Here is a 20,673-nt window from a genome sequence, read left to right as displayed (position 1 = left end):
TGGGATTGAGTTTGCATCTGGTTGAAAATGTGCTATAGAAAAGTCTCAATTCCCTCTTCTATTGCATCAGCTTTTCAAGGAGTTCCTGTAATGACCTCATCTGTAGAGCTGGTTTAAATAATCCCTTAAGGTTTCTTGCTTCTGCATTACAAGGACTATAAAATCCACTTCTTGGGAAGTGAAGGCAATTCATGGGTCTTTCACATGAATCCCTTTTTGCTCAGAAAATTGCTATCATCAGCTTAGAAATCCTAAGTGACAAAACCATGAATTGCCTTAAGTCAAGATTCAGAACACTCATATCTTCACAAAGAGCCACCTACAAACCACTTGTCAGCAGCAGATCTCCTGAATTTACTGTTTAAATCCACACTGACTCTCTGCTGCCATCGATGCCACCTGACACACAGCAGTGTATTCATACCCAAATCCTCTTGTGCTGCACCTCCCCTGCAGAGGCCAAAGGCAGAGGCCCTCACACAGCTAAGGAGCAGAGCAAGAACTTGGTGACATTTCCTCAGAGACTTTCCCAGCCTGTCACATTGTTCAAGAACCTCCTGGTGGGATCAGTGCTGACATACCCATGCAAACAGCCCAATGCCAGCAAGCACTTACCTAAATAACAGAAAAAGCTGCAGAATGCATGGATGTAATGAGAACAGAACTGGCTTGGTTTAGAGTGAAGGCATCAGTTACAACTGCTTTCTGTGGAGGCTGAAAAATACCACTACTCATTAACAATCCAAATGTGAGTACCTGGAGTAAGAGATCCAAATATTCTTGAGCTGCAGTCTGCTCAAATCGAGATTATAGCCTGCAGTGATCCTTTCATGTCGCTGTTGCTCTGTATCACTGCCCCAGAAATCCCAGTGCACAGGCAACAGAAGGGAAAAAAATACCCTCACAAAAGACACTCTCTCAACAAAGACTGCTAACATCCTTCCCCAAACTCCTTTCCAGTAGTGCTGCACAGCAAGAACAGCTCCAGCTGTTCCTAGAGTATGAGACCTGCAAACTGAGAAGCCACAGGACCTCTAGAGCAGGTACTGCTGCCTTGAACAGGACTGAGAAAAGTTCCACAACACAGAGCTCAGGGGCTGCTGGTTTGTGACACACAGTAGCACCCTCCCAGCATGTATTTTCATTACTTCAGCACAAAGCTGGTCATCCTGAAAAACTTTTGACACTTGTCTTCAGCAAGGTCCTCATTGTTTTCTTCAGGGAACTGAATGGGCCTCAGTGCCCAGCCTCAGAAACATGTACACTGACCTGAGAGTTACCCCAGCACACAGGCAGGGAAATGAAAGATCTGGATTTGATCCTGCAACTGATGCTTTGAGCTCTTTGCTCTCCCATGCTGCAGGCAGCACTACAGCTCCAGTGCTCTCCAAGCTGTTACAGGGGTCTGCACTGGTCCTCATCCACACACACAAAGAGCTCTCCAGTCCAACCTCCTTTCTCCAGGAAACCAGGACAGTACACAAAGACCTTCCATCTCTCTTTCCCAGAGATCATTCAGCATTAAAGAGCAGGCAAGTTCCAAAAAAGCACCTGCACTTAATAAGCTGTTACAACTTCACTGCAGCAGAATTCTGTAGCAGCTTTAGAAAAGACTGGTATTTTAACTACAGATTATGGTGTTCAATACATATCCAAAATACATTAGATCAGCAAATGACAAGGACAGATGGTCCTATGGACCAGATTCCTGTGGAAAATTTTATCGACAGAGATCCTCATGGGTCTCATCATAGGTATCTTCAGTACAGGTGAACAATTTATTTCAGTGTTGATGGTGCTAGGAGCCAAAAGCCTTCAGTGTTCATACCATGAATAATACTGGGAGATATGCCACTTGAGTTTGTTTTCCAGCACATCTGAATATCTGTTGGTATTCAATTCTTTCTCTAACCCTAAGTGACTCACCTTTAAAACTTCCATCTTAAATCCGCTGTCCGATGTAGGCCCATCAGGCATCTGCAGGGCCTGGACAAAGGCTTCTGTGAACTGCTGCACCACAGGAAAAATCAGGACCTTGGCAGCACCCTGGTTACAGACAACGCAAGCACAGCTGAATACCAGATACAGAACCCCCACATCTGACAGGTAAAGCACTAGAAGCAACTGCAATTGCACTTTTCTGGTACAAAATAAAAAAGAAACTCATGGCAACTGCAGAATATTGCACAGCCACTTGAAAGCTGTTTCAGACATTACTTGGGCTCTCTCTTTATGTTGGGAACTAAGCTCAGCTGAATCCCACTCTTCAGAACCCCACAGCACAGGCTGCCACAAAACACACACATCCAACTCATCACTTTGGAGTCTCAAGAGATCCAGACAATCCAGTCTGGAGAGCCCCAGGGGCAGTGCTCACCCCCTCCTAGAGAGGCATTTCATTTGATGAGCTGAATCCTGCCCTGCACCCCAGCACCCCCAGGCTACAAAACCAACCTGGGGCAGCTCCACCACACACACAATTACCCCAAACCCTGCGGCTGGCATTTATCTCCCTGCAGAGCTCAGTAACAACAGCAAGCTCAGTATCAACAGCTGGCCTGAAGATTAGCAGGATGATTCTTCCTAGGAAAATGCAGTAAGTATTTTTCCAGATGTCAGAGCACTCCATAAGCAGTCCTTGGCAGAGCAAGTAAAAAATAATTTTATTGAGATTATTCCTCATAATTCCATAGCCAGGACAGTGAAGTCCTATGTTTAAATCAATTAGGAAATGCCTTTCATAAAAAGATTCTCTTTCTCTTTTTTTTTTTTTTTTTTTTTTTTTTTTTTAAGTAAAATTTCAATAGACAACTTTTAGTATTCAATGTAAAGGACACTTTCACCCCTTCTCCAGAATAAGAATGGGGAGCTACTACTATCTCTTGGATACTGGTACCAGCTGCATGATACAGTGCATGAGTAACCTTGTCATGGCAGTACAGACACAGTGTAATTACCAGAACTTTCCAAAAGTCTGTGCTGGATTGCTCCCTGTGCAAACAGGGACAATGAACATTACATTGAGACACTCAGCAGTGACCAGCCAATAGATGTGAATGTCACCCTTCCCTATCCTCACATCCCAAAAAGTTAAAAATAACTTAAATATTGTCTGGGAGTGCTGGAAAAGTCACTTGTCAAAGGCCATTTAAAATGCAGATGTGCTCAGAGCCAGACAGGAGACTCACATATAAAGCTGCTTGACTGCTGTGTCTGTTTCTTAACAGCTATTCTTCCAAAACTGGGCTGGGTTTGGCTTCCCCCACCCCTTCAGGAACACAAGGCCAAGGTGCCTCCTGAAACATGGGGTGAGCTCCAGGAGATTGGAACCAAAGCCTGGCCCAAGAGTCCCCCATTTCCCATGTGCCCAAGGCCTGGCAGGTGATCAGGACACATGGTTCAGCTGAAGGCTGGAAGCCAAGCCAGGATTTCCAAGCAAAGGGATGACACTCTACCTCCTCCCCATGCTTACTCCCTCCTTGCCTGAGCTCTTACAAGCATGTCTGCTGATAAACCATAAATTAACCTTAATTATGGAAACCAAGGCCCACTATCAAGGCATGCATGTAAAGCAGAGAGTCAGGTACTTTACATGTATTAAATTACAGCCTCTTCCCCCAAATTCCAGCTGACACAGTACCTAATTTTCCAGTTTCATTTCTATATTAAAAATTATTTAGAACTTCACTCAGTTTGAATTCAAAGTATCTTGTATGTCAAGTTAAATTCTTGCCTTTTCCAACTCCTCCATGTTACAGATCATGTGGGCACACGTGGTAAATATCTCCACTGCACGTGACCTCGTGCGAATCCCATACACCTAGAGAAAAGTTAATCATCAGGAACACAACATTCTTCTTACACAAGATACTTCCTTTAATTATCTTTTAATTGTATTTCATTTTTGCTTTAGCATTTTTCTCTTATTTTATTATTGGCTTCAACTTTTCTGTGGAAACATTAGCTGCCATCAACTATTATATCATCAAGAAAATTCTTTAAGTCTAACTCATACTACAGTATGACTTAACCATTAAATCTGGAGTTTCTCTATTCCAAGGAACATTCCTACTAATTTCATCCAATACCAACCTCACTGTGAAGATCATACCTCTGCCATTGTGAAAATTTTGTACATCTCTGGAAGAATAACTGGAGCTACAAGTGGCATCTGTATGTCTGTCACTTCTCGGGTAAATTCTAAAAAAATGGAAAAAGAAGAGAAGCTCTTATAAGAAATCAAATTTGTAGGGAGCAGCAACAATAGAACCGATGGGAAACACTAAGTGTGTTGGAAACAAGTTGATTTGCACTTCGCTAGACCAGGGTCATCTGATCTACCTGAGGCAATCCTCAAAGGCATGCACAAAAATATCACACTAAAAACTGCAGGTATCTGGAAAAGGTGCTACAAGCAAAGTCCCTGCTGAGCTGTAACCTGCAGCACAGCACCTCCTTCCCCAGCTCTCATGACACCAGCTGAGCACATGACTCCACAGCCAGCCACAGATACTAGGTCCAGGGGAAGAGAGGAAGAAAACCTCAATTTCTTCAATTTGGATGAAACGTGACAGAATACTGACACAAGGAAAAGCCCAAACAGTTTCCCACAGCAGATTTGGCCAGCCACAGCAGCCACCCACCTGTGAGCACTCTCATGGCTCCGTGCACCGCGTTGACATCGCCACTGACCAGCATCTCCATGAGGAGGTTGAAGAGCTCGGGCCAGGCCTCGGGCCAGTCCCAGTGGGCGATGGCTGACACGGCGTAGGCAACGCTCGAGCGCACCTTGCTGATGGACTCCCTCAACCCATTGGGCAGCAGCTCCCTGATAGAAACTTTTGCCTGTAGAAAACAACAGCATTTAGAATAAATCACAGCTAATAAAAGAAATCTAGACCTGGGACTGTATCCTGATATTGATTCAATATTGGTTTTACAAAATGAACATTCAGGAGACAAAAACACTCTTGCACACTACACCCCATAACTTTTTAGGGAAAACTGCATGGTGTGTTTTAACATCTCACATACAGCATCAGACAAGCACAGAGTAAACAGCTCACAGCTGCAACTACACAGGATGTACAGATCTACATGGAAAACATCCAGAGTTAGCTGAGATAAATCCCAGCTCCAGTGTCAGGGACTATGTTTGCTTATTTTGGAAGATTTCAGTAAACAAGAACAGTCACACAGCCCTGAAGGGACAGGAAAAAATAAAAGCCACTTCTGGGGCATAATTCAAGCAATTATCTCTGGATGGATGAATCATACTATAGAAATGAAAGATGCTCCAGTCAACAGTCAGAGTGGAAAGAGCTGGAATCTCTGGCCATCTTAGCTGTTAAATACTCTTGTTGAACAGATTCTTAATGAAACCCAGCAGCTTAAAACTAAAATTTGTCATGAAATAACCTCTAAGTCCCAAGATGTATAAAAGACTTAGCAAACCTCCAAAAAAGGACTGCCAGAATCAGTATTTGTGAAACTTAGGAAGCAGATTTTCTTCTAGTCTTGTTCTGAGAGTAGCAGGAGCATTGTGGCTGAACTTTCCCTACAGGAAGCAGCCCAAGCTTCTCAAGCCCAGTGTTGTTTTAAGCAACTGAAAATTTTTGAAGTGGAAAATGTCAAAAAACCTTAACTGAAGACATTAATCCTCAAAATACACAAAGGCACTGGTACTTCTTTAACTGCCTACAGAATTAATACTCTTGATGGATAAAAGTGTTTTAAACCAGATAATGTGAAACCAAGTCTTACCCTTTCTGTGGTCTCTGGAGGTCTAAACTTTTCAGACTGAGAGCACCAATGAGTTTCCACATACTGTTTCAGAATAACAGACGCCAGCTGTATCAGGAGAGAGGTCAGGCATCAGGGACATATCCTGGAACCATTGCAAGGATCACCCCTGACCCATTTGCTCAGCCTCCTGTCCCATCATGCTTCTTTTAGAGGGGCATCAGGACTTGCCAAAAAATGAAAAAATCCATGAAATGGACCACAAAATTACTGCAATAAAAATTACTGCTGGGTATCCACTGAGCAGCCATGGCCTGCACAGCACTGACCCAAAGCAGCAGCTCTAGAAAGGCACAAATACAGGTCACAAAGTAACTAATGAAATACAGAACAGTTTCCAAAGAGGAAAACACCTACAGAAAAAGCTTCTGTGAAGAGAAGCCACACTTCTTCTTGCTGGTGTCTATCACCCATCTCCTAAGTTGTGTCCATTTCCAGTCCAGTACTGTATCAGCACCAGGTTTAAAAAGTAAAAAAAAAAATTTGTCAAAAAATGTAAGAGTCTAACACCTGAATAATGTTGAAAGGAAGACTCTAGAGAAATATAAAAAAAAGGTGAAGAAACAGTAACAGAAAGCTACTTCAAATTTTTCACCTGAAAACATGGAAGAATATTTTAAAAACCAAGGAAATTTCCACCAAAATTCTTTCTGCAGCTCCAGGCAAACTCACCTGCCGGATGGCCAGAGCTCCCTGAGGATCCACAGTCAGTTCTGCTAAATGAACACCAAATTCTGCAAGGAAAAAAACCCAAATATTGGTATTGTAACTTTTATGGCCACACAGCAAAAGTCATGAAGATTTTTGGAGAAGGACATCATACCAATTGAGTGACTCACATGCAGGAAGGAGAAGGCAATTCCAAAGCACAGCTACTCAAATAAATCATGAGCATTAATTCTCCCCTGTGCTCTCCACAAAAACTTCATTTATTGTCTTGGCATCTTATTTTCTTCTCTCATGGACAAAAAATTTTGCAATGCAGGCTAATAACAACCAAATAATTTAAACTTAAATACACATATAAAAATCTTCTCTACAGTGTAAAATCATTACTCGAGTTCCTGCAGGAGAGATGCATGGAAAAGCTCCAGGATGGAGTAAGACAGCAGCAGACTGGCAGCCAGCAGTGCCATTTTGGACAGCCTGGGATCATACACAGGGATGTGCAGGCAGCACTTCAGCTATCCCAGCCCTCACCCAGGACACACCAAATGCCTTCCTGAGCAAACCCTGCCCAGCACAGTGACACCAGCACTGCCTGGACAATCCCTGGTGCTGCAGGACCTTCTCCTGTAAAGAATTTGTCCAGAAAAACCAAGAGCTTCTTGTGGCTTCTTGCCAAGCAAGCTCCATGACAAAGGCAAAATTCAAATACTTGTAACAATTCTGTAGATGCTGAGCACAGGAAATAAAAGCCAGGAAGAGCAGATGTTCTGGTATGGTAAATCCAGATAACTCAATAAATTTGCTTAAAATTGCAATTTTAAGTTCCAGGCAGCTGATAACTATCCTAAATACTTCATTTAATTTCACTAGTCTGCTTAAGAAACACATTTGTGACGTTTTAGTTCTTAGAAGCTGTGGAGCAGAAGTTATGCCCTGGGGTCCTGTCAGCACATCCTGCCTCCTGCAGACAGGCTAAACGTGCTGACAGCATCCCTGACAAAAACAGACTGAAAATTCTTCTCAAAAGGAGTTCTGTGACTTCCCTCAGCAGCACATCTGAGTGCTTCACAAATGGTTATTGAGTGTTTCCTAATACCCACCTCACTGCTAAGAGGCTTTTCTGGATTGGAAGATAATTGCCTCTCACTTTCCCAAGCACACATTGAACATAGCCAGTTCCTTTACCCCTTCTTCATAGATCATGCATTTAAGAAAGAGGAAAATAACCTTCTTATCCCAGCTGTGAAAGCAGGGAGCCTCATTCCAAGATGTACTTAACATAATACTTCTCTTAACTGAAGCAGTCATTATTCTATGTGCTATCTGCAATTTCCATGCTCAAGTGTGGCATTTCATTTCAGCCCCATCTTTAAAGGGTAAGTTGGAAGGGTATAAAGAGTATAAATGGAAAGCTAAAAAGGGTAAAAATTGATATAAATGAAGCCAGAGTAACTTCAACGACTTCACACAGCTACAACTCAGTATTCCAGTTCACAATCCTTAATTTGTTTACACATATGCATTTGATGTATTCTCTCTGCATACAGTGCTCTGCCTGTGATTCACAGTATTTAGTTTCTCCATTTTCCAACACCTTAGTTCTGCTCCCCAGGCAGACCACAGTGCCATCACTGGGACACCAGACATACTGCTGCAGTGGCCAAGAGTTCTATCATAAAAACCCCTTGGGTCTAACAATAAGCCACTGACAACCCCCATGGGTTTTCAGCCTGATGTCCTGCTCAAAAATATTACAAAACTGTATCTTCTTAACTGATAAATTACCATTGTGGCAAATTCCTATCAGGAATCCTGCTGAATTCAGATCATTCACACTCAGCACTTGTTTAAGCAATAATCTAGCTCTCCCGTCAAACCAAAATTAGATGGGTTTATCAAGAAGAGATCACATAAAACAGTACTAGTTGTGTAGCAACTATTTATCCTATTGCTGTAGACACTGACAAGCTGTTTAATGAGCTGTTCCAAGAATCTTTCCAGGGACTGATATTACACTGATCCTTGTACAGCTCACTGGCTCCTCTTTTCTCAAAGGATTGTTTTATTATTGGTTTTTTTTCCCAGTTGGCTGGCAACTTTTATCTTTATTATGAGTAAATGCAGTTCAAATGGACCTTGATAGGCTATTTCTTCACTTATATTTTGTAGATTTGAGATATCAGAAATACCAAGTCTTCTCCCCAAGATAAAGTCTGTAAACCTCAAAGATTAGAAGCTTTTAATGAAGGGTCTGGCATAGAGAGCACTTAGCAAACACATTTTCTCCCAGCTCTGCTTCTCCTTTCACTTAACCCCAGTATTAATAAAATCGAACTCTCCTCCTCCACAACAAGCTCTATCTACCATGTAACCAGTTTATGTAACCTCTTCACCTACAACATTTTTGCAAAACTACGCCAACATGAAACCAAAAATTACTAGTAAGCAAGCAGGAAGGAATAAATGAGCAGAAGTTTGTACTGCATCTTTGCACCTACCTGCCTAGTTGAAGTGGGTCAGCACTGACCAAGTCCAGCTCAGCCCATCCATGCAGAGCTGGTTCAGGAGCTGCTAAAGGTCCCTTTTGTTGTCTCTGGTGAGGGCAGAGACAGGGTGAGGTGGAGGAAGGGGCTGCAGCCAGTCTGGTGAATCCAGGTGGCTCCATGGCCACTGACACTGACACTCCAAACTAAAGCAACACTTGGTCTGCAGAGGCTGGATCTCACCACCACCACCAGAGCAGCGCCAGAAACTGAGTTCCCTTTACCCAATACTTGCCCACCCTTGTGCATCATGGTCCTCAGCCACACAGGCACAGATGTTTTCCAAAGGACTGGCTTTAGTAACATCATCGTAAAACAACTTGGGCTGAAAAGGACCTCAGGAGGTCACCCAGTCCAATCTCCTGCTCAAAGCAGGGTCAGCCATGAAATCAGAGCAGCACAGAACAAGATGGCAATCTGCAGACAGACTAGGAGGAAACACCAAGCAGGAATCTAATGCTTAGCCAGAGTTCTGACACTCTACACATGTGCTGCTTTGAGGAACTTCTTCATCCTCCATCATGATACTCAAGAACTGCTCCAAAAGCACTCCTTTTGTTAGCACACCTCTAAAACGGTGCTCATAATTTCCTCATTTCTCAGCAAAAGAGAGAAAGACAGACTGAGGTCACTTTTTTCCAGCAGCTGTGCTGCTTTTAAGTATCTCCTTTGAAAATCCTTCTTCACAATTTTTCTCTACACTCAACTTCATCTGCAGCATTTCACAGAGCCAACACTGGTGTTTGCTGTTGTGAATAACCTTTCTTCCCCACGGGCAGCATCTTGCAATGTGCAGCATGTTGCAATGTGGCCATTTCTTGTTTCAACTTCCCTGTTACAAATCAGTTCAATGTTAAAGTTTACTCCTGTTAAGAATTCAGCTCAATCCACCCACAGGACTTCCACTCGTGTCTTCCCATCCCTCGTTCTACTACAATTCAAGTTACAGCCAAAAGAGCACCACAAAACCACATGTTGTGGTCATGTCTTTATATTCTTCAGATCTCTCCTTCCAAGCAATGCTTGGGTTTATGGCATAAAACCATGTATTCACAGAGTAGCTGATGCAACACTGAAATCCCTCTTGAAGCCATATTAAAGCAGTTCTGCTGGGAAGGAGCTGACCATAAGCAAAAATATGCTGAACCAGGGAAGCACAATTGATACAAAACGTTTTGTGCCATTATGGTAGCTGCAAGTGTTCTGGTACAAACAGACAGCCAACTATATCATGAAAATATCATCAGAGAATCAATATATCATCAGAATTTTAAAGCATCAAACTGAATGTGCTGAGCCACCTGCTCTGGAAGAGGAGATACCGAAAGAACATTTACAAGACCTATAAAGCCAATCTTCCATTCTGGAATCACATTCAGATCAAAGCACTAGCTGTCTCCTAGAGGACTAGTCTCAAACAAGATGGACAAGAGGGTCAGCATGCCCAGAGTGACACAGAAGTCAATCTGCCAGGATCAGCACCATCTTCAGAGCCACCTGCACATCTCAGCTTCTGGCAACAAACAACCTCGTGAAGGACTGAGCTGAAGGTGTCTTTTAACACACAAGGTGTCACAACATAAGCCATGCTGAAGATGGCCTTATGATGCCTTTCTACTTGCAAAAAGGACATAAAGAAACACATAAGGCAGACAGGCAAAAGAAAGGCAATTCCCCAGCCTGGAGCCATTCACCTCCCACCATGTTTCCAGAGCACAAGAGCCAACAGCTCAGAAACTGAATATTTCACCATAAAACATCAAATCTAAAAAAATCTAACCTGGCAAGCAGGGAACAGTGTTTTCCAGCTGTCTCAGAAGCTGACATTAAACCCCTTTATCCACATAATTTAGAGAACTGTATGGCAGACACTGCTCCTGTGTGTAGGGTGGAAGCCATTTGACAGAGTTGAACTGGATGATCCTTGTGGGTCCATTCCAACTCAGAACAGTCTGAGCCCTCCTGCTGGACCATGAACTCCCCTCAGAGTGCCACTGCCCTGCTCTGCCATTCCTGGAGATGACCTGGGCTCCACATGTTCTCCAATACCTAAGAGTAAGAGGACCTAGAGGAAGAGATCATTTTTGCACACTGGATAATCATCCTCAGGCCATATGACACTGGCAGTAGTGCACACCAGGGGTGGTGCATGGTGCTACCTCGGTGGAACAGATAAAGGGAACAGAAGCCAAATTCTCCAGTAACATGCTGATACCACAGTTGAGTCAAGTCAGACACTCAACAACAGCACCAGTCCACAGCTGCAGCTTTCATTTTTCTGCCTTCCCCCTGCCATCTCAGGCACTGCTTTTATTTATGTTCTGATAAAATCTAACAAAGGTCACCAGGTAAACTCTCCTCTTTCCAGAGACTGACAGTAATGCACCTCCCATCCCCAAGCTGCCAAGTGGTGCATTTCCTCAGCAGACAGAAGATGCAAAAGCAGGTGAGAGACTGAGTTGCTGAGGACATGTCTGGCAGTTGCCAAAGGGTGACATGGTGAGAAGAAACTGCTATCAATATCCTTAATCCAGAGGAGACATTCCATATTCCTCCAGAGCACGTGTATAGAGTCAGACAGGAGACTCCCTTGAACAGTTCAGCCTCCTCCAGAGGCTTTGACTGTGCACTCATCTCCTCGTACAAGCACCAGCCACATCCACTGTCAACCTTCTTCAGGGAGCTCGACTGCATCCTCTGAACACCTGAACCATCCTGAGCTGGCTCAGACCTGCCTGGACAACAGGGCAGCACACACCACCCAAGAGAGAGCAGCTTAGGAAAAGAGGTGGGGGCAGAGCAGTGCTGCCCCAACACCCCCAAGGAAATGCTGGCATTAGGAAACTCCTGAAGTGGCTGTTATATCCAACCACTGTGTACAACTGCTCTTGATGAGTTTTTTTCCTCCAGGAATGTTAAATAGTTTAAAAACCATTTCTACTTCTAACAACCAGCAGTGATGAATTCCACAGTTTGCACACTGGGGCAACAGCTTAATTCTGCCTGTTTTAGATTCATCTCCCCTGACAGCCCATGATTCTGTGATCTCAGTTTTATGAGAAGTCACAAACAATCCCTCCTCACTCACCTGCTCTGTAGCTTATTATTTCAGGGCCTCCATCTCTGCTAACCCTTTCCCAGGCAGAAAAGCCAATGGATTAGGTACTTTGAAAACAGCAGCTTTTCTCTGCGAGTGTCTGTGCTGCCTTTTTGCTGCAGAAGGCCAGTAATTACTGGCCAGAGCAGCAGGCCAGTAATGCATGCACTGCCTGTGGAAGCATGAGGAATTTGCTGGCTTTGTTCTCTGTGCCCTCCTTAACGGTCCATTTGGCTTATTGGAGCATGACAGAGCAGTGATTGGGTATTTTCAGGAACTCTCCACACAGACAATGGGTTTTCTTCTCCCAAGGACAATAGTTAGGACCGCCCATAACTTTTTAGGGCGTTATCTGGACTGTCTCCCCCTCCCCCAACACTACACTGCTGACCAACACTGGCTAGCTACACCCTCTGTGTCTGCACTCAATACACCTTGTGAAATCATCCTGTAATTTGTGCCACTGATTCTCACTGGCCAGACTGAGCAGCACTATCAGCAACTTTGTCCCACTGCTATTCACTCTGTTACACATCATTTACAGATGTGCTGAGCAACTCAGCTTCACCTGGGACTCATGACCCTGCCAGTCAACAGCTGTTTGTTCTGAAAAAAATTTCAGCAAGTGAACTTCCTAAGAGCTTTTTGGGAGTCCCACAATTCTTCTGCCACAACAATTTCATGTGCCTGTCTCTTCTCGTTCCAACTGCTGAATTTTAACCATAACAGGCAATGCAAAACCCACACCCCCTTCCCTGTACCAGCCCCATCTGCACCTTACCTTGGAGCCCTCACTAAAAGCTGTCCCATGTTTACCAGCTTAATATTTAGTTGGTCCCTAAGTGGCAAGTTTTACAGCCCAACTTTTGCACAGTAATTGAATGTCTGAGTCCCTCTAAACTCTGGGAGATCCATTCTTTAGCACTTGCTGTTTATGGCAAACTGCTAAGTGGAACTGCTTCTACTCAGGCTTCAATCTGACATGGATTCCCCAACTTGTCTCCTGTAGAGGCTCCTCAACGTCACAACATCAGCACAAGAAATTTGGCTCTTCTGCAGTCCTACTGAATGCACCTTCCCAAGTCAGTCGCTGGCTTCAAACACCTCTGAAACCTTCTCTGCTTCTGCAACATTTAAGTAAAACACTGTAAGTTTTTGTAACTTTAACTAGCTCTTCCTCAATCTCTTTTTGCCCTACTTTGATTTGTTTTGCATTCGAAGTGCCAACACTTGTGCTCTTTCCTACTCCTTCACTTCAGCACCTTCATTCTGCTTAATGATACGTTTTTTGCTCTTTTAAAGTACCTGTGACACACATGGTCTACATTTCTCTACCTCAATAATATGGTGCTGGCACACACCAGATTCCTGTAGCTCGTCCTCTTGGTTTTTGCAAGCATCTCCATACCAAAGACAGCACAGAAAGAAGAATATAGCTTATTCTTCCCATGCTGCTTGACTAGTACAAGAGAGGAGGAATCAAAGGTGTGCAAAATAATTCCCTGAAAGAGACCTCAGGAGGTTTCCAGTCAAACCCCCATGATCAAAGCAGAATCTGCAGCATTAGATCAGTGCTCAGATTTTCTAGGCAGGTCTTGAAGATGCTCAAGGATGGAAATAACACAGCTTTTACAGACAATCAGATTAGAAAACTCCTTCTATCCAGTTGGAATCTCTTGTTTCAAGTATGTGCCCATTTATCCCTCATCCTCTCCCACCTCTCAGTGTCCCACAATCTCCTCATAGTTACCAGAAGCTGCTGTCAGACCCACCCCTAAAACCCTCTTACTTCCCCAGTGGAAAAACCCTCAACCCCAGCATCACCTCATGGGGTGAATGCTGCAATTCCCCTGCCCAAACCAGGACCCTTTGCTGAACTCATTCCCCTTTGTTGCTGTGTCTCATCCCGGGGGTGGGAGCAAAACCTCGCAGGTATTCCAGGTGTGGTCTAAGGAGCACTGACTGGAGAGGGCTGATCACCACCTCTGATCCTGCTCAGACAGCCTGGCATGCAGGTGGCCTCCAGGGCACACTGCTGGCCCTGTCCAGCTCACCAGCCACTGGTATTTCCTGGCCCTTTGTCCCAAAGCTGCTCCCCGACCAGGCAGCACCTGACCCACATCCCAGCAGTGCAGTCTTGTCCTTGCTGAATTCCTCTGGCTCTGTTCCTGCAGGGCTCTCAGGACATCAACTGCCTCCCCTCCAGTTTGGTGTCAAACTGCTTGTGCAGGTGTTCTGCAGCCCCCTCCAGGTCACAGGGACAGATCCTGCACCAGATCTCAGAGTTCTGGTCCTACAACTGCAGAGAAGTATTGGGGACTTCAGCAGATTTGTAAAACCATGACAAAATAGAAGGGTAAATGACTCCATTCCTCTTATCCTAACATCCACTAGGTGCAATTCTGCAATCCTGGGTTCTCAAAGGTACCTCAGGACATTCATTGCCTAGAACTGTCAGAAAACATTATTCTCTGGAGATCTGTCACCCAAACAGACTGTGGGAAGGTTCAGACTCTTTGGGGATAAGCTGCCATTTAAGCAGTAGCTGTGAAGGCCAAGGCTCTATGGTCAATGAAGCACTCCCAGCACTTCCAGACTTGTACTGCTGAAATGTCATCAAACCACTCAATAAAACTCCAAGAGCTGTGGAGGCAACACACAGAATTCCTAGTAATGCCAGAAAGAGCTCAGCTGAGTGTGATACTAACACGTTAAGGGAACACACAACAACAAATATTTTATCAAACAATCTCAATCAATCAATCAAACAAGCATTCACTCCCAGAGCAGCAAAATCACAACACCACTCTTGACCCTGTCTCACCCTTACACTTTCCCACTTTGCCTCTGGTAACACTTCTGAGCTGAAGTTCAGGAGTAGAAAGAGTTCACAAAACACTTCACAGAACACCTTCAGAATAGTGCAATCAGACTAAAGGTATGGCAAAATTTCCAGGAGAATCCACAGACAACCAGCTCATCAAGCTGCCAGGCCACAGGCAAAACTTCAGGCCTGGGGTTGCAGTGCTGCACTCTCCATCACAGCAGATCATCTGCAAATCTTCCTGTGGTTTCTACAAACTCCAATCATTTGGGCTGAAGCAAAATAAAGTGTTAGCATTAATATGTTTTTAAATGTGTCTTCCATACAGACAAAGCAGCCAGTGCATGAACTAACCTACTGCCACCATAAAAATGCCAAAGGAGTAATGGAATGATTAGAGACACTGCTTGAACTTGGGGTGTTTGCTCATTTCAAATCTCTCTTTCCAAAGCCATAAGCCAGTTGCCATCCAGCTCCACTGTCCTGCTTGTCCTCACCTTTCTATTCAGAGACAGTGAACTCTGTCACTGGAGTTTCACACTGGATGAGGGCACAGCTACATCCTGGACACCCTCAACTCACAAACACCATGTACAGATGGCAGCCTGCAGGACATGGGCACACACCAGGACACACTTCCAGAGGTGAAGAGAATCCCTGTGGGAGCAGAGCAGGGTCTACAGATGGAAGGGCTCTCCATGACCCTCATGTGACCAACCCTGGGGACGCCAGCTGAGGTAGAACAAGGTACCCAGAGCAACAGCCTCGCTGCTTCAGCACCCCTACCCCTCCACATCGTACCCCTGGTGAGCTTAGAGAGCTCCTTGGTGCCCACATCTCACACACCACCCCAGAGCCCTCCTGCCCCCCAGAGCAGAGCAGAGCAGTGCCCCAGCGCTGCAGGCGGGAGCCAGCCCTTCCCTCCGAGCACCAGAGAAAGACAAGGAGCTACTGGAGGAACTCCAGTGAGGCCACAAAGATGATGAGGGGTCTGGAGCATCTGTCTGGTGGGCAGACACCGTGGGAGCTGGGCTTGTTTGGTCTAGAGAAGACAGAGGGAAATCTCAGCGATCCATACAATCCACGGCGCTTACCAAGAGGTTGCTGCCAGACGCTTTTCAGTAGCAGCCAGCGACAGGACAAGGAGCAATGGCCACAAACTAAACCACAAGAAGTTCCACCTCAGCGTGAGGAACAACTTCTTTACATTCAGGGAGGCAGAGCACTGGAACAGCTCCCCAGGGAGGTCGCTCTCCGGAGGCATCCCAAACCCACCGGGACGTGTCCCTGTGTCACCTGCTCCAGGTGACCCTGCCTGGGCAGGGGCTTGGCCTGAATGATCTCCAAAGGTCCCTTTCAGTCCTAACTATGCTGTGATTCCATCAGAGACGTCGGTCACACACCGACAGCCGGCAGGAAGCCAGCCACAGCCGCCTGCTCCCGCCGGCCCGAGCGACGAGGCTGGAAGTTTCGGCCGAGGCCAAGGCGCAGCCATGAGGCGCCGGTACCGGGAATCGCTGCGGCGGCGACCCGGGGTCCCCCATCCCCTCAGCGCGGCCCTCACTCACCCTCCGTCACCTCCAGCACCTTCACCTGCTCCTCAGCAGCGGCTCGCACCGCCTGCACCGGGCACAGGATCCCCGTCAGCGTCTCCACCAGCGCCTCCTTCAGCCCCTGCGCCACCGGCCCCGCTCCGGGCCCGCCGCCGCCTCCCGCCATCGCCGCCCCCTCCGCGGGCCGCGCGCGCCAAACGCACCGCGCGCCGGGAGGAGGGGCCGGGCCGGGCCCCGCGCACAGCGCCCCCTGGCGGCGCGGCGGACCGCGGCCATCCCGGGCCAGGGAACGGCCCCGAGCGGCCCGCACGGCCCGGCTCGGGAAGGGCTGGGAGCCACAAACAGCCCGTGAGCAGGGACAGGGGAGCCTTCTCTGGGACAAACCTCCTTGTCGTAGTTCCTGGGGATCAGCACAGCCCGGTGCGGCACCAGCGAGCAGCCAGCACCATCAAAGCCTCTGAGCCGCTTCCAGCAGGGCCCGAATGAAGGGACTGTGAGGAAAACTCATCGGCATGGAAAGAGAGAAACCTGCTTCAGGGTGGGGAAACCTGCCCAGAAAATGTAACCCCCCCAGGCAGGACCCTGGACATCCCATCGGCCCGACCCGACAGCAGGATCAATGTGCTGGAACCGGGACGATTGATTGATTGATTGATTGATCGATCTCTCTCTTCCTCCTTTTAATTCATCTCTTCCTCTCTTCCCTTTCCTCTTACCCCTTTATCCAAACCCCACTGCCATGAGCTTATATAGTAGCTCAGGGATTAATACAGCAATTTCCATGGTGTGTGATTTACTAATGAAATTTTGATTCTTTGTGGAACCTTCTTGCTTTTGTCCTTTTCCACCAGGAGCATCTAGGGATCTTGGGTGGTCCCTTGGGGGAGCAGGGACTGAGGCAGTGTCCAGGGTCCTGTGGGACACCTGGAGCCCCACAGGGACCCCAGAGCAGGGACACCCCATCATAGGGAGGAAAAGCCTTGAATCCCTCATAATCTCTTTTCCCATACAGAGATGAGGTGAACACCAGTGTGAGCCATGAGGAACCCACCTGTGTTTTCTGCAGCTGTTTATTTGGGCAGTATAAGCAATTTTACAAAGCATTACAAGTATTAAAAAGCGGCATTGACCCATACAAAGTGGGCTTCTTACCTGGGGGATGGTGATGGAATTGTGTTTTGGGATGGGGATAGCAGTTGCCACACACTGGGGGAAAAATACTGTGAGGTTTCCTGTATCCAGTAATGATTTCATCATTAAGCCCCCAGGATTATGTCAGCAATTTGTCTACAGGCACAGTCCAGTACCAGGGACTGGAGGTGAGCCTGGCAGCCACGTTCAGAGGATCACAGAATCCTTCAGACTGGAAAAGCCCTCCAGGACCACCCCTGTCACCAGCCCAGAGCCGTGAGTGCTTTGTGCAGTCATCCCCTGGACATCTCCAGGCATGGGGACTCCAACACAAGCCCCTTGCCATGTTCAGTCACCCTCTCTTACACTTAGACCCATCTTGGGGAACACCTCTTTCCCCTGAGAGCCCATCAACATTCCAGTCATGGTGATGGACAGCTCTCCTTGCCCTCAGCACCTCCTGTTTGAAAGCTCTGGAGTTTATCAAGTGAGCACCTGCTCACTGATGTGCTGCCACCAGGAGTATTTGGGGTTTAGTGTTGTTCGTGTGCTAGCAAATAAATGTCTAAGGCCAAGCTAGATGGGGCTTGGAGCCACCTGCTCTAGTGGAAGGTGTCCCTGCCCACAGCCTGGGGTGGAACAAGGTGGGCTTTAAGGTCCCTTCCAACCCAAACCAGTCTGGGATTCTGCAATTCCATGAATGTAACTTTTGCAATCCTGAGTCGAAGATTTTCTGTAAAAGCAGGAGCAGCTTGAGATCCTACACAAACCCAAGCCTGGATTCAGCTCCCTGCAGGCTCAGTGGGTGTCCTGCTGTTCCTCCATCCTCCAGCCCCACTCCAGCCCTTCCCCTCTGCCAGCACAGGGGTTGGATCAGCAACAGAACCCCCAGGGGCAGAACCCACCTGCCCAGCACCAACCCCCAGCCCCACTGGAGTCTCCAGGCCCGGGCAGCTCCACATCAGCAAAGACAGCAGAGGAGACACAAAGTGCCTCTGGAAACTCCCCTGTGCTCACCTGAGCCACAGCCTGGGCAGCTGTGGAGGAAGAATCGATTCCCATCTCAGTCACACAAACTTCCCAGACATGAAATTCGATTTCCTTCTGCAGAAGTTGGGCTGGTGGGCCCTGTCTTTCCCCCCAAACAGGACCAGTGGCTCAGGCCATGCCCAGGACTGCCCATAATGCAAACAAACCATGCTCTCCCAGGCAGAGCAGACAGACTGGACAGCAGAGGCCACTCCCAACCAGAGGCACTCCACAACCATGACAGTCTGGGACTTTTGTAGGGCACATTTCACCCATTCTGCTCAACTCAGACTGGGCCCTGCCCTGAGTGGCACAGTCAGGGAGCTCATGCCATCCCTCTGTCATTGCTGGCCCCAGAGAGGTCTCTGCAAGGGGAATTTTTTCCTCTCCTGTTCTTCCCAATCCAAAATACTGCTTCTGCTGGAGGAATAAATACATATTTATGTAAGTGCAAGCCCAGGGCCATCACTCATCTCTGCACTGTCCCAGGATTTTGGCTTAGTGGAAAACACAAGTGAGCTGCTGCTGCACCAAAATCAGTGAGGCAGGAGGTCCAGATCTCTTCTCCCAGGCAACAAGGGACAGGACAAGAAGCAGCAGCCTCAAGTTGCCCCAGGGGAAGTTCAGGTCAGGTATGAGGGAAAATTTCTTCCCAAAAGAGTGATCAGGCCCTGGCACAGGCTGCCCAGGGCAGTGGTGGAGTCACCAGTCCTGGAAATGTTCAAAACATGTGTGGACGTGACCCTTGGGAACGTGGGTTAGTCATGAACATGGCAGTGCTGGGGGAATGGTTGGACAGGATGGTCTTGGAGGGTTTTCCCAACCCAACTGAGTCCATGATTCTCTGGCTCCATCACACCAAGCTGTCACTGGTTATCAGTGCCAGCATCAGATCTGGCACAGCTCTGCAAGTATCTGTTAAAAAGGGACAAACATTATCACAGTGGCAACTGTTTCCTCTGCCTTACAAACACACTGCAAGTAAAGAGGACGAGGTTTAGGGAGAGGAGGGGTATCCCAGAGCAATGCCAGTCTGGTCCATCCTCCTTTTAGCTGAAGTGATGCATGACCACTCTGAATGTGCTGATTTATTCTTCTGTATTTGCAGAAACTCTGTTTATTTGAGTCTTTCAGGCTTTTTCAGGCTGGAATTCCCACCCATTTGGGTATTACACAGGCTCTTCACAGATTTCTGCAGGGATCCCTCATGCAAAGTCACAACTCAGAGCTTCCTGGTCAAATACTTCTGCCTCCAAGCCCAATCCCAGTTCTGTCATCCCTTCTTCTGACCTTCTTTAGGGAGGACAGTTCCCTCAACACATAAAGATATTCTTTGTATGGAAAGGTATTTTATGATGAAATCTCTGTTTCTCCCTTTGCTGTTTCAGCTCAAAGCACAGCTCTGAGCTCCTCCCACAGACCCATTCCAAGGAAGACCCACAGGAAGGTGGCATGGGACTACTGGAACCAGCAAAAAAACCCCAAGAAATATCAAGGCAGCACATGGAGCAGGCAAAGGATCAGCCTGAGTTAGAAGGTGCTAGCTCAGCCTGTCCCCTGCTTGGTTAAAATTCCAGACAGCAACAAAACCATGAAAAGCTAAAATCCCACCAGACACCACAGAAGCCCAAACACTTGACCCACACTCTCCAATCTTCAATAAAGCCTGAATGATGGAGAGACTCTTAAGTGAATGCCATGTGCTTTAGACAGGGGTTTAGAAGCTGACACAGATTTCAAGGGACAAGCACACTCACAGATATATATCTATAAACAAATAAAATCTGGCCCAGGATTATGATTAAACAAACAGCTAAAATCCTTGAAAACACTACCGTAAGCAGTTTTTCAGAACTTGAGAAACTGAGGTGCACAAGGAGCCTTTGTGGAGCTGCACCTCTGAATTTAGGGTACATCACTATTTCTTTTCAACCACCTTGCAGCAAACCTTCCTCTCTGTAAGCAGAATTTTGGACCTGGCAGTCTGACATGATCACACAGGCTTTTCTTTTTGTCATAAATTAC

At 46.7% G+C, this 20,673-nt stretch overlaps 1 protein-coding gene across 1 annotated transcript in view; it reads right to left on the bottom strand.

The window, feature by feature from the left end:
* IPO9 (importin 9) overlaps positions 1 to 16,692 on the bottom strand; it is a 38,751-nt gene extending 22,059 nt beyond the window's left edge. The window contains exons 1-7 of the mRNA XM_086861984.1: positions 16,504 to 16,692; positions 6,475 to 6,536; positions 5,764 to 5,850; positions 4,644 to 4,845; positions 4,112 to 4,200; positions 3,734 to 3,820; positions 1,927 to 2,046 (exon numbers count right to left, since the gene is read on the bottom strand). Coding sequence (XP_086718110.1) covers positions 1,927 to 2,046; positions 3,734 to 3,820; positions 4,112 to 4,200; positions 4,644 to 4,845; positions 5,764 to 5,850; positions 6,475 to 6,536; positions 16,504 to 16,654 — 798 coding nt within the window. The 5' untranslated portion in view covers positions 16,655 to 16,692. The remainder of the gene's footprint in view (positions 1 to 1,926; positions 2,047 to 3,733; positions 3,821 to 4,111; positions 4,201 to 4,643; positions 4,846 to 5,763; positions 5,851 to 6,474; positions 6,537 to 16,503) is intronic.
* Between the last annotated feature and the right edge of the window lie 3,981 nt (positions 16,693 to 20,673).

Source organism: Cyanistes caeruleus, chromosome 24 (assembly GCF_971803275.1).
Source record: "Cyanistes caeruleus chromosome 24, bCyaCae1.hap1.1, whole genome shotgun sequence".
Taxonomy (NCBI): Eukaryota; Metazoa; Chordata; class Aves; order Passeriformes; family Paridae; genus Cyanistes; species Cyanistes caeruleus.
The sequence above is the reverse complement of the archived record's forward strand: the minus strand, read 5'-3'. Positions and strand labels throughout refer to the sequence as shown.